Below are 12,922 nucleotides of genomic sequence, written 5' to 3'. Positions count from 1 at the left end.
TAATGTCAACATGGGTGTCTTCTCAATCACCTGAGAAGCCTGGCTGTGTTTGAGGAATATGCACAGAGTTAATGAAGCATGGCTGTGTGATCCTTCATGGCTCTCCTTAACTTCACCTTCCCACCTGCTTGTGATCTCTGGTCAGCAAGCAAAGGAAAATTCAGAGTTAGCTGTGTATCTTCACTAGTCTGGCTGCAATTGTTTTCCTTTGTCCCTTTCCTGATGTTTGGTGAGTGCCTGGATTATTTTCTTAAGGATGGCAGGTGTATGAGATACAGCAGGAGAGAGAGAGGATGAAGCTGATAAACTTGGGAAGAAGATCTTCATCCCCTAACTTGCAATTTTCAGTCAGTATGGTTTTAGCTAAAGCAGCTTTCTGCTGAGTGGTCCTTAGCAGCCTGGCAATAAATGACTTGAGAAGATGCTGTTGGATTCAAATAAAACACTATAGGAAAATAATCTCCAGGTTGAGTCCCAAACTCTGTCGTGCTTCCCAGCCAACAGTGTTTGCCTGCCTAGTCCTTTCAGAGCTGTGGAAAATGCAGGTCCAACACTTTCACACTAATTTTTAAATGGAGAAATGTAGTAAATAATTACAGAGGAACTTTATAAATAGAATGTATTTTTCCTTTTCATCTCTACCCATAAATTCACATCCCATAAGAAATGATGATGGCTTTACAGTTGTGAAGGAAGCTTTAACCATTAATTCAGAAGAGCAAGACCAGTCTCCCATCCTCCTTTTCACTATGCTTTCAAATTAATAACTCTGCCACAACTTTGAATCTTCTTCTTTCATTCCCTCCCCTTCACTCACAGGAAAGATGTAAATAATAATGTGAATAATAATTATTCATTGCAGTGAGAAGTGTCCTAGAATTTGCTGCATTTGCATGAAAGGACAAATAATTCTCTGAAAACATACAGTGTTCTTTTTGAGTAAACTCAAAAAAATACTTGACATTATTCACCATAGAATATTGGACCAGCAGTAATTACCACTGGGAGAAAGAATTAATTAATTCAAGAGGTGGTTGGAGGTCTGTCAGGACTATGTAAGCATCAGGAACAGACTGACAGCAGCATCCTGATAGGCACTGGATGAAATGGAAGGAAAAATGAAAGATAATCATAATTCAGGGAGTAGAAGTTGTGAATCCCAGTGGACACAACAAACCCAGAGAAGAGCCCCTGCAGGGTAACAGAGAATCACATTAAAATGCTCCAGGCAAAATTTCTGTGCAGATATTGGGAATGAGTTTTTGTTCCCAGTTGACCATGAGCAATGGAATGTATACAGGTGTTCTGCCCTGTTCACGAGTGTGTAAACACCCAGTTTGAGCCCCAGAGCTCAGAGGGGTTTGCCCAGCTCCCATCTGTGGGACTGGAGGCTGAATGCTGGGACAGAGCTGCTGCTGAGCCCAGCATCCTCTGCTGATCCTTGCAGGGTCCGAAGGGAGGTTAATTATCGCAGCAATTAACCAGAGCCACCAGTTCAGAGACACTGAAATCAGCTGAAAGATGGGAAAAGTAATAATGCAGAAGACTGGCTGCAGGATGCTCAGCAGTCAGATTTGTTCATAGGAAATCAGTGGAGAAATCTGAGCAGGGTCACAGCAGGACAACTCCAGACAGCTCCAGACTCCTGAGAAGTTGTGGCCCCTCTGGCAGGTGCTGCCTGTCTTGCACATTTCACAGCAGAAAACAGGAACAAAAAGACAACCACACATTAAGATCTATGTTTAAAGAGAAATGAACAATAATAGAGATGTGGAATAACCAGCTTTGTTTGATTTTTGCTTATTTCAGAAAACCAAGAGGAAGAAAGGATAAAGTAAAATATGTAGAAATAACTTGTGTCTAACTGACTTTGAAATTCCCTCTTGAACTCTGGGGCAGAAATGCATTACTAGAACTTCAATGCAGCAGCAGTTTTCACCTTCAAAGAGCATTACAATTACTTGGTGACTTTTACTTTTCTGTAGTCATGAGAAAGGCTGTGGAATATGACAGTGCTCCTCTTCAGAACTCTGAGTGGCAAGAATTAAAACCCTGAGTTAAAAGTATTCCATATTAGAAAATCCAGCCTGTTCAAGTTTTACAAAATTTTATGCTCATGTCTCCAGTTATAAAGAACTCTTTCTGTTCTTAAAATCCTCCACCCACCTCTTTATAATAAGAGCAAAGATGCTCTGGTAATGGCATCATTCTAGTAAAAATAAAGATAAAATACAGTCAGGGAACTCAACAATAATCCTGTAACGTGCAGTCACTTTGGGAGCTGTCCCTGAGCTCTCTGCACAATGCCTGGAGCAGCATGGATGAGGCTGAGACACATCTGGGATCACTCTGCATCCCACAGACCATGTCCCTGACTGTGTCTGACATTGTAGGCAGCATATTTGTTGGTCCTGCTCAGCTTGGTCTCATTTTTAAGTGTGGCTTTATGAGCTGGCACCTGAGTCCAGGCTATCCAGAGGTGCAGGGCTGAGGAAGTGCAGTTACATCAGCTGCTGTGCAAGTGAGTGTTTTCCTTTCATTAAAGCCATGTGGATGATTTTTGGACATTTGGCTGTCCAGAAAAGTCAAGGAAAAGAAGACAATGTCAGTCCTCCATGACACCCAGCTCTTTTGGGTGGATTAAGAAAGATCTGTTTGATGGGCAGCACAACAGCTGAGACCTTCCACAGTTCCCTAAACTGCAGTTCTTCCCACAGCTTCCCATTAAAGAACACCTCCATTACTTCACCTGCATTTGGCCTGCTAAAGGCTGGATCTAAAGCAACAAACTGGGTCAAAGTGTCTGTTCTTCCAGAATGTTTCTTTTTCAATTTAAAGACCTTCCTCTTCATGTGGAGTTTCACTATTCAAGGAAAATGCATAATAAAACCAGCTTATATTTAATTCAGCAAAAGCCCAACAAGCTGTGCCACTGCAACAGGGCAGGGCACAATCCTAAAATCTCTCAGCAGTTTGGGCTTTGTGTGCTTTACAGCAAACCAGAACATGGTTGGTATCAGCGTGTGTGAAATCACTCTGTTCAATATACTGCTGGCCCCAGCCTTGTTTTATCCAAGCATTTTCTTTGTTCATTGCCACTAAATTTAGATGATATTCTCCTCAGAGGCTGGGCTCTACAAGACAGATTGGGTATTTACTTTTTCTCCAAGTGTCTACTACAATCTTCCTAGTAGCACATTTATTCCACAGATCTTCCCACTCCTTAAATGAGTTCTAAACTTAGCACAGGCTCTCCCAGCTTTAATGCAAACCATGTGTGAGGCTTCCAAATGACTCACTGAGAGCGTGAGCCGTGCAGGGGTGTTCTCTGATAAACACACAAATAAAAACAACTCAGACCAACTGGTTGTGAGCATAAGAATGACCCCAACTGAGCTGCTTCAGTGGTGTTAGGGTTGGAAGGAAAAGCAGCCAGCAAAGGGGGTCAAGGCTGCTTCTCTAAAGCATTGATTGCTACTAAAGAAAAAAATTTTAAAGAAACCAGATTTATTTTTTTTTACAACTTGCTGAAAACTTAAATGTATCTGCCTTGCAAATGTGCAGTCAGTGTCACAAGACCCAAAAGCCAGAAGCAGATGCAGAAGAAAAGGAGCAGCCAAGCCTGGTGCTAATATTTTGAATGCAAACCATGCAAACCAATTTCATCATCTGCTGTGCTCCTTGGCTTGGTGGTATAAGGATGGCTTTATTGACACTGGGGAATTTTTGACTGAAAACCAAAATATTTAAGTTTTGTTGCTACTTCTTGTTATCTTCCTGTTAATAGTGTTTTTAAATTAATTTGGATTCTTAGCATATTTTGTTTTGTTTTGGAGGGGGTTGGGTTGTCTTTTGTTTCGGTTTTTACAGTCTGAAAAGGAGACCAGAAGCTTCCTTTCCTTTTAGAAGAGATTTTTTACTACATTTCTTGATGAATGCAGTCATTTTTAAGTAAAGTCTTCTCAGCCTCAGGATGAACAAATATATTTGACTTCCAAAAGCTTCCTGAGTGCAAGCTGTACACTATGGAGAAGAAATTCTCATTACTTAATTATAGAAATTAACACATTCCCCTCTTCCCAAACCTTGAGGAAAGCTGGGACCAAATTCTGGGCTAACAATAAAACCTGGTAAGAATAACCACGAAGTATGGAAGATTTTTCTTCTAAAAATTATTTTTGAAAAAATCTGTAATAGTTGCATTAGTGATTGCCTTGAGGGGCTCCACTTTGCAATGCAGAAGGTGCAGCAGATCTGCTGATACCTGAAGTGGAAGCAAAATGAATCCTGATGCATTTTAGCAGCTACCACAACATATGGAGGAGGAGAGGATAAAAGATATACCAGTGTTTTAATTGTTGAAATTAATGAATTACAACTTTTCTTAAACTTGTATCGGCATAGCAACTTCTAATGTGATTGTACAGCAGTAGCCAGAGCATTTCCCTGCCTTCCTTTTGAAAATCTAAAAATAAACCACCAAACAGCACCATGCATTAACAGCACACCCTGGGAACAGGGGTGTAAAGTCTGGATGGGGACACAGTGCAAGGTTATTTCTGAATAAGGAGGAGCCGCTGTGTGCCAGGGCTCTGAGGCCACCACAGGCACTGCCCAGCTCCCAGGGCCTGCCCCCACCCTGCCCATGGCCCAGGACCCCATTTCAGCCTCCCCAGGGGTGTCATCCCCTGTGATGCCACAGGGCACTGGTCCTGACCCTGGCTGCCACCCTGGGCCCTTCCCTCTGCTCAGGGATGTGCCTGATGCCTGGGGTGCCCCAGGCTGGGGGCTGGGATGAGCCAGCCCTGCTAACAGAATTAGTCTTCCTCTGTTAGCATCTACATCCCATAAAAACGATGTCAATTTGCTGATAATCAGGGGGCACTTAGATCACAGAAGTAGAGAAGAGATGCAGTGGCCATTTGTGGGTTCATGACTCCAGTTGTGAATCCCTGTCCTAAATTTTATGTTGATTTTTGAGGATAAAAGCTTCCCTGAATGTAAAGAGGGGAGGCAATATAAGGAAATATTTGCTGTGATTATTTTCCCAGCAGTAACTCCTAAATGTCAGTAACTCCTGTACTGCCCAAACCGTGACCCGAAGCTTTGGAGCACTGTCATTGCCAAAGGAAAAAACACACCAAGTTGCTTTCAATTACCATTAATGACACTTAAATATGAGTGTAATGGGAAGCAGAAGATAAGTGTGGGGTAAGTGGTCCCTGGAAGCAGTTTCTGAAAGGTTTGCTCTAGGCTAGGAGGGGAGGAAAAACAACACCCTATCACACTCACCTCATTCTCTGCACTGCTGTTCTCGTTGCCCATCTCAACTCTGATGTCCAGGATCACGTAGCAATTAAAGAAAGATCACTGGAAGAAAAGAAAAATCTCTTGATGTGCTGTAAAAAAACCCCAAACCAAAATAAACCAACAAAAAACCCTGGAAATTTTGAAGGGCTGTCATCTCAGCCACCCAGCCAGCTGCCCCTTCTGACAGTCAGCCTTACAATGATTCTAAGTCACAAACTGGGGGAAAAGAGCTCTTAATGCTTTTATTTCCTCTTGTCTCTCTGCTGACTTCTGGAAAGACAGTCCTTGAAATTCAGCTTTGTTACTCTGGATTATCCCATGACATTTGAACATGCCAAAGAAAGACATTTTCCTTGCCAAAGTCACTTTGGATGGACAGCCTGTAGGAAAACCTTGCTGTTTTAACTGTATTGAAACCATTTTTATTACTTGAAATTCCTGGAGCAAGCTGCCTGCTCACATTGTCAGAACCGTGGTGTTAAACCTGAATATCTCTGTAACAAACAATTTTCCATCAAAGCACTCAGAGAAAGAGTAAATGGATTTTTTTCTCCTGATCACTGGCACCGTTCCCTGCTTTTCTTAAGGATTATTCTGTTACAATGTTGTGTTCTAAACACCTTCCTTAAACTTAAAAGGATCTGCCTACCATAATTACTACTGGTTTCATACTAGTTCAGTTCTAATTATTTAATTTCAACAAAAAATCTCTGAGCAGTTCCAGAGTTAAGTGTCTCCCCAGGCATCATTGATTTCTATATTTGTTTTTTAAAGGATACTCAATAGTAAAAGTCCACACCAGAGATTCACTTACAGACATTCCTGTCCTAGACATTTTATTTGGGGGCTTATGCATTGAAATTTATTGTATTTATTGTATTACTGAATAGGTAAAAATTACACATTATTACAGTCTCTTCAGGTTTTTTTTTTCCAAAGAATTTGGGATTGCTCTGCAGTGTGTGTCAAGAAAAACTCCATTAAAGTTAGGCTGTAAAAGGGAGATTGCACTTTAAACCCCAAGGAAACCAAGTTTTTAAGGAATGTTGTTACTTATTACTACAGTAGATTTTTTAAAACTTGAAATATTATTTTTCTTCACTGGAGGCTTGGGGAGAGGGAAGTTTGGTGCTGTGCTCAAGCTCTGTTCTGTTTAAACTTGATTGTCTTCAGGGGATACAGCAGTGCTTGAACTTGCTCCTGCTGAAATCACAGGGGCCAGGACTGCACTTTCAGTGATTAATTAGCAACGTGAGGTCTTATCTGCTGACGTTGCTGCCAAATGCTCTCCTGTTTTAAACAGTTTTAGAACTGTTTTGAAACACTTCTGAGCTACACTGAAGACTGGATATAACATTTTCAAAATCACTGCTCCCCAAGAATGGAGTACTCCATCGTGGAGTAATATACACACACAAGTCTTCCCAGGCTCAGCCCAGTGAAATGTTCCAAGATAACACATTAAAATTATAATATTTGAAGTGTGTATTGATATAATAAAACATTCTCACACTGTTAGAGCTGCTGACTGAGGTTTAAATGCACAGGAGGGAAAGAATAACTCCACTATAGAGATGTGCTTCTCTCAACAGCCTGCACAATTCTTCAAGAGTGAATATTGTGGCATTTCTGTTCCCCTGACCTGCTGAGCTTTTCTCTTCCCAGATCTTTTTCTGTCCCTACAGACATCATGTGAAAACACCTGAAAAGTCAGACTGTCCCCTCACAAGCACTTGCAGTAATAATATAAACTGGGGAATGACTGAAACTCTCCCAAATCCCCATGGAATTCTTTAGTTAATTGGGGTGGGGTCTTGTGTATCAATTGTGCAAAATGCAGATTTTGCTCTTCAAGTTCTTCAATAGATTAGCCAATGTATGTCATTATGTTGTCCTATTTATTTTAGAGTAAATTCACTCCAGTGCATAATATACTGTCAATATTTCTGCACCAGCTCAGCCATACTGACTGTTAAGGACAGCAGCTGCTAATAGAGGCCAAAGTTCTAATATTGAGTTGAAAGATAACAATACTTTTTCTACAGTTTTAAAATTAAAATGCACGGGAATCAAAGTAGAAAATGACAAGAGCACAGCAGAAGTGCCAGCTGTCAAAAATCTCCACTAACACATCGTATCATATTGTCTACCCACTCTTTTCTTTCCCTAGAGCGTGAAATTTCACAATTTTCACACAATTCTCACATTACCATCTGCTTAATAATGAAGATAAATATCATAAATAGGAAATAAAGACATTATAGATTCTCCAATAATGAAACAAGCAATAATAATATTAAAGTGTGAATTACATTGCAGAGTGCTAAGATAATTTTTTAGATTACAGAGTTACTGTAATCCTTTTTACATACATTATTTCTAAATCATTCAATGCACAAGCATTACTTAGGTTGCAAACTAAAAGTGCTTTATCATATGTATAGACTTTCAAATAAACATTACAAACATGCTAAAAATCCACCCATTAAATAAACATAGCTTAACCAAAAGATAATATTCATCATCTTTCTATAGTATCTTTCACAATTTACATGTCATTATTGAAATTATTGGAACACTACATATCTCAGAAACAGCTCAGTGGGGCCAAATTGGTCTGTTCAGCCTGCAGAGGCTTTTGAGCTGAACAACTCCAAAGTCATTATCTGGCATGGCTTTTTGAGCTGAGCAACTGCTCCACTGAAAGCAAACAAGAGGATGTTTAACGTTGCACTTACATTCCAGGATTTATCTGGCACCTTTGGCTTCACTGACGCTTTTAGAGCGTGTCTTCAAACCATTACTTCCATCTTCACCTCACTAGTTTCCACCTGATTTTCCTCCTACTTCTCCTCAGACTCATGAAATGTAAGCTTTCTCTCCGGGACCCACCTTCATAACCTGCTCAACAACCAACTTGCCTCCACCCCAGGCAAGAAAGAAAACAAGTTACACCTCCTCAGCCCGGCCTCCCCCTGCTCCTGCCAGGCTGCCGAGCCTCTCTGCCTGCCAGAAATCCAGTTTTTCACAAAAGCAACCCCAGAGAACATCAATTTTGGGTCAAACATATTTCACTTCTACCGTTTCTTGGCATGTGGCATAAGCAGTTCGTCTTGCAAAAACGGTTCAGTGAAACTGTGTCAATAACACGCTGGAGTTAGGCATGTGTTGTTTTCAAGGGAAAATTAGTATTTTGGGGGAGAAAAAAATCTATTCTGCATTTTGTGTCCAGGTTTGTTTATGTGTTTAAGCTCATCCTTCATTTTCTCATATTACCCTTGAAAGCTGTCAGAAATACCTGCTAGCAAATGTTGATGTGCCTGTTCAGGTTATGGTGAAATCATTTCCCATTTAATCATCCTGGAGGGTGGAGACATGACAAAAACCCTTTGAAATGTGATGTTGCAAGAAGTACTGGTTTATGGGCGAGCTAATTGTTATTATTAACTCTGATTGTCCGTTCCAGCAACGCTTCCACAAAACAGAAAATGCTTCCACAGAGGGGGGCTCAGAAACACAGCTGGTGACCAAAGACAGAGTATTTCTCATTAGTGGCAACTCCAAGGGATTAACGAGTTTCTGTAAACACCAGTGGTGCTTCTTGGGGCCACAAACCAAAGGAATGGTGTACTGTGGGATTATTGCACCTCCAAGAGTGTGAGGCAGCATTGCTGAATCCAGCATGGAAAAGTCATACCTGACATGGCTAAAAGGCAGGATTTCATGGGGCAGCCAAGTGTTGTCTGCTGACTTTTTTTTCCACAAAATCTTGGTCTATAAATTCCTGACTTGGAAACATAAAGCCTGTGATGAGCTGGAATGCACAGTTGCAAGATCAAGGGGCTACAAGAATAGCCTGGCCTTTCAAATCAATCTTTTTTTTTTATGAATTTGGTGATCCAGCATTCTCTGGCGTCCCCAGCCCAGATCAGAATTCAGTAAATCTGAAGTTCATAAATTCAAAATTTTAGTGTGTTCTTTCTTAAAACCAAAGGGGGAGCATTGCACAATTGATTGTCTTATAAACAAATTATGCAATGTTTTCTGTTTAGGCTCTCTGCCATGAATTTAAGAGCAGGGATCCTGTGGAAGCTCAGGAAAACACAAGCCTGGCAATACATCCTCACTTCTGCTAGCTGCATTATTTCCTCATCAAAACAAACTGAACTCACATTTGGGGCTCTTCCATGACAAAGCTAAGGCCAGAAAATGCCACAAAGTGAAAGTGAAGAGGCTGCCTTGCAAAACAATTGTCTGGCAGAAACTTTGGGGAAAAATAACCTTCAGCAATCTGCAGATGATGATTTGTGATTGTGTATTTTATCAACACGCATGCAAAGCAGAATCCCTCTCTTTGGCTAAGCTGTGTAAGGTTTGCAAAGCCACACAGGCAACTCCTGCACTGGTGCTGGAACTGTGAGCCCTGGGAAATGAGGGCAGTGACACAAACACAGCCACCCTGTGCTCTGACCTGTGAGCCCACGGCAACCCTGACTGACAGCACTGGCATTGTAGCTTTGGGTCAGTTTTCTGACCCACCCTCATGGCTAAATTAGGATTCACTAATTCACTTCTATCCCAGCTATCCCAAGCAGCCCTTCTTCACTGCAAGCTGTTCCCACCTTCGCAGAGGCTGATCTTCTGCTCTGTTCCAGTCTGAAGTGTAAAGCACCAACTCTGAGAGAATTCCCCATGCTCTGATGTCTCTATTTATTCTCTTTGATTTTATGATGGAACTGGTGGGGGAAGAAATACTCACACTGGGCTGCTTTACTGTTGTTTGCTGGAATTTCCCCTGTGGTTCCTCATCCACTCTTTGTGCTCATCCAGGGAGAGATTGTCTTTTCTTGATCAAAACAGGATTTAACCCAGGAGGACTGGAAGACTTAAACTAGGGGAGAATACAGCTCAGACTTAAAGGTAAGCTTTGCAATGGGTTAATAAGTTGGTATTTCAGTAATACCCAAATAATTTGTCATGAGTGATCAAATGTAATCCCAGAATATACAGTATTGGGTACACTTACCAACCATAGTACACAGATGTGTTAGTTTCTTTTATATTGAAGATATGCTACCTTAGGTATTTGTAGAAGACAATTCAGTGTGAGATCATTTTACTTTATGGTACAAATATTGCCAATTTAAGACAAAATGTTTTATGTTCCTTACTTTCACATGATTGATGCTAAATATAAAACATTGCAAAGTTCTGCTGAAGCACTGAGCATAGTGTTGCACACCAGCTGTTCCATAGGCAAGAGAAGAAAGGCAAGGTGTTCAGAAGTTTACTCTTCTCCAATCTTGATGTAATAGTGCAAAACCATTCCAAATTTCTGCATATTCCAACAATATCACAGAGATCTGCAAGAACGACTGACCTACAACAGTCTTTTGTCTTTGGCTTTCTCACAAATTCTAGAAGAGCAAATGCCAGGATCTGGGGGGGGGGGAAACAGTAGCCCACCACGAGGATTAATAAACAAGTAATGATTCCAAGTGCACAACTTGATGGGGAGGACGTTGCTTGGTAACATCAGCAGCTGGATCTGCTGTAAAGCCGTGATGTCTCCTGGCAACAGAAAGCTGAGCTGGAGTTTCGTGAGAGTTGGGAAATTGTGTTTTTGTGCCCTTCCCCCAAGAAAACCAGAGACTGCCTATGGAGATCACGCCACTGAGCCCATGTAGGACTGAGATTCAGGGCACAGCAGAGGATGCAGCCCAGCCTTGGCTGATGTGCCCCACTTCATGTACAAGTGTGAAAGAAAAGAAGCAGGGATGCTGAGTACCGGCCACTAAAACACAAAAGCATGCTTTTAAAAACAGTTAAAGAAAATTAAAAATTATTCTTCCAATTTCTGGCTAATTTTCAGTCAGGATGACAACCTGGCCTGGAAAAATACAATTGATGACATACTTCCATTGCTCCTAATCAGCCCCATGTGGCACTTCAGGGCACTCCTGCATCCTTCAGATGTTTGTGTTTTATGGCACCAAAGTGCAGAAGAAGACACATATTTCTTTGGAGATTAATGGATTTGCCCAAGGTTAAAAAGCTGACCAAGTAGCAGAACTAGGATGTCAGCACTGGCTTCCTCAGCATGCTGCAGTTACCAGACTCTGCTGGAATTTGAGTTAATGTTATTGGAACCTCCATCAGGAGGTGCCCTTCCTAAGGAAATGTGGTTTTTAAATAATTTTGGTTTACTTTCCATCTAGTATTATTTTCCCAGTTGAAAAAAAGGAGGTCTATCATTTCATCTCTTACAGAACTTTCCTAATACTATATAGTTTCAAGCAATAATAAATAAAAGTGATTATGGGAATCTTAAGTGTGATTCTGTTGTATTCTACTTGTCCCCTAACTGGAAGATATGGGTCTCAGGTAATTTTGTGTTTTATCTGCTGGTCCCATGAGGATGTCATGGTCACCTCAGGGTGTCTAAAATGGTGCTCAGTGCCTACATCAGTGGATCTCAATAATCTTTCCCTTGTGCATTGAGCATTAAATGTTTTCAGGTCACGTACATCCCCTTCTGCTGCACTGGTTGCAGATGTCAAAAGTACTGCATAGGGCTTAGTCCTTAAAGTGGTGCCAAAAGTTTTTCAGAAAATATATATGATCCAAAAAAGCATATCCAAGTATTGGAACATTTCTCTTTCCAAACCACATTTATACCAGCAGTTTTTCAGCAGATTCCATGTGCAGCTCTTCAGTCAGTGGGGAGGCTGTGGATTCAGACAAAACACAGCTCTGTGCACTCCCTCTCCATGCCCACATGCACATTCCAGCTATGGAGAGCTGGACACAGATTCCTGTTCAAGTTCTGAACACCAGCTGATAGGGCTGGGGAGCTATAGGGGAGGCTGGCCTACATAGCTCACCTGGTCAATCTGTGCCTATCAGTGTGCAGCACTGCAAAATATTTCCTTATTATTACTGCTGGCCTTTTATAAACAGCTAATTATGATTTATCAACAATATCTGCCCAACACTTGTATTATGAGGCATATATGACTGTATAAGTCAGGTCCATAGCCAACCTGCAAAGTTTACATGTGTTTTCACACTCTAAATGAAAACAGTCATTCAACAAAAGTGAGGAATTTCTCTTCCTGAATCTCCCAGCTGAGGCAGGAAGAACATGCCCTCTGACTTGGGGCAAAATTCTGGAAGTAGCAGTGGGAGGTCTGATGTGAGGGGAGGATTTTTAGAACCTGCTTTCTGCTCCTTGAGCTGGTCTGCCTGCTCTGGTGTCCAGTCTCAGCCCTGGGAATGGTGGGACATGACTCAGAGAGACAAAAATCCACATTATGTGAGGCAGAGGAGAAAACAAGGTGAGGATCAGTTGGCTTAACATGTCTAGAGGCACATGTAGGGCCTGGAAAGAATGCATCACAGGATGAGTTATTTCTTTCACAGAATCACAGAATGACCAGGCTGGAAGAGACCTTCAAGATCATCGAGTCCAGCCCAGCCCCAACAGCTCAACTAAACTCTGGCACCCAGTGCCACATCCAGGCTTTGTTAAACACACCCAGGGATGGGGACTGCACCACCTCCCCGGGCAGCCATTCCAGAACTTTATCACCCTTTCTGTGAAAAACTTTTT

At 41.5% G+C, this 12,922-nt stretch overlaps 1 protein-coding gene across 15 annotated transcripts in view; it reads right to left on the bottom strand.

Annotated features, from left to right (window-relative positions):
- The window catches only part of TACC2 (transforming acidic coiled-coil containing protein 2), a 129,589-nt gene that overhangs the window by 109,998 nt on the left and 6,669 nt on the right, over positions 1–12,922 (bottom strand). For 13 of the 15 annotated variants that reach the window (XM_038141695.1, XM_038141699.1, XM_038141707.1 and 10 more), the window contains exons 2-3: positions 10,070–10,201; positions 5,293–5,370 (exon numbers count right to left, since the gene is read on the bottom strand). In XM_038141695.1, coding sequence (XP_037997623.1) covers positions 5,293–5,325 — 33 coding nt within the window. In that variant the 5' untranslated portion in view covers positions 5,326–5,370; positions 10,070–10,201. Of the gene's footprint in view, positions 1–5,292; positions 5,371–8,048; positions 10,002–10,069; positions 10,202–12,922 lie in introns of those variants that run through there. The other 2 variants (XM_038141697.1, XM_038141696.1) reach the window with 2 other exon arrangements.

Source organism: Motacilla alba, chromosome 6, assembly GCF_015832195.1.
Source record: "Motacilla alba alba isolate MOTALB_02 chromosome 6, Motacilla_alba_V1.0_pri, whole genome shotgun sequence".
In the NCBI taxonomy this organism is placed as follows: domain Eukaryota; kingdom Metazoa; phylum Chordata; class Aves; order Passeriformes; family Motacillidae; genus Motacilla; species Motacilla alba.
This window is presented reverse-complemented; position numbering and strand designations above follow the sequence as displayed.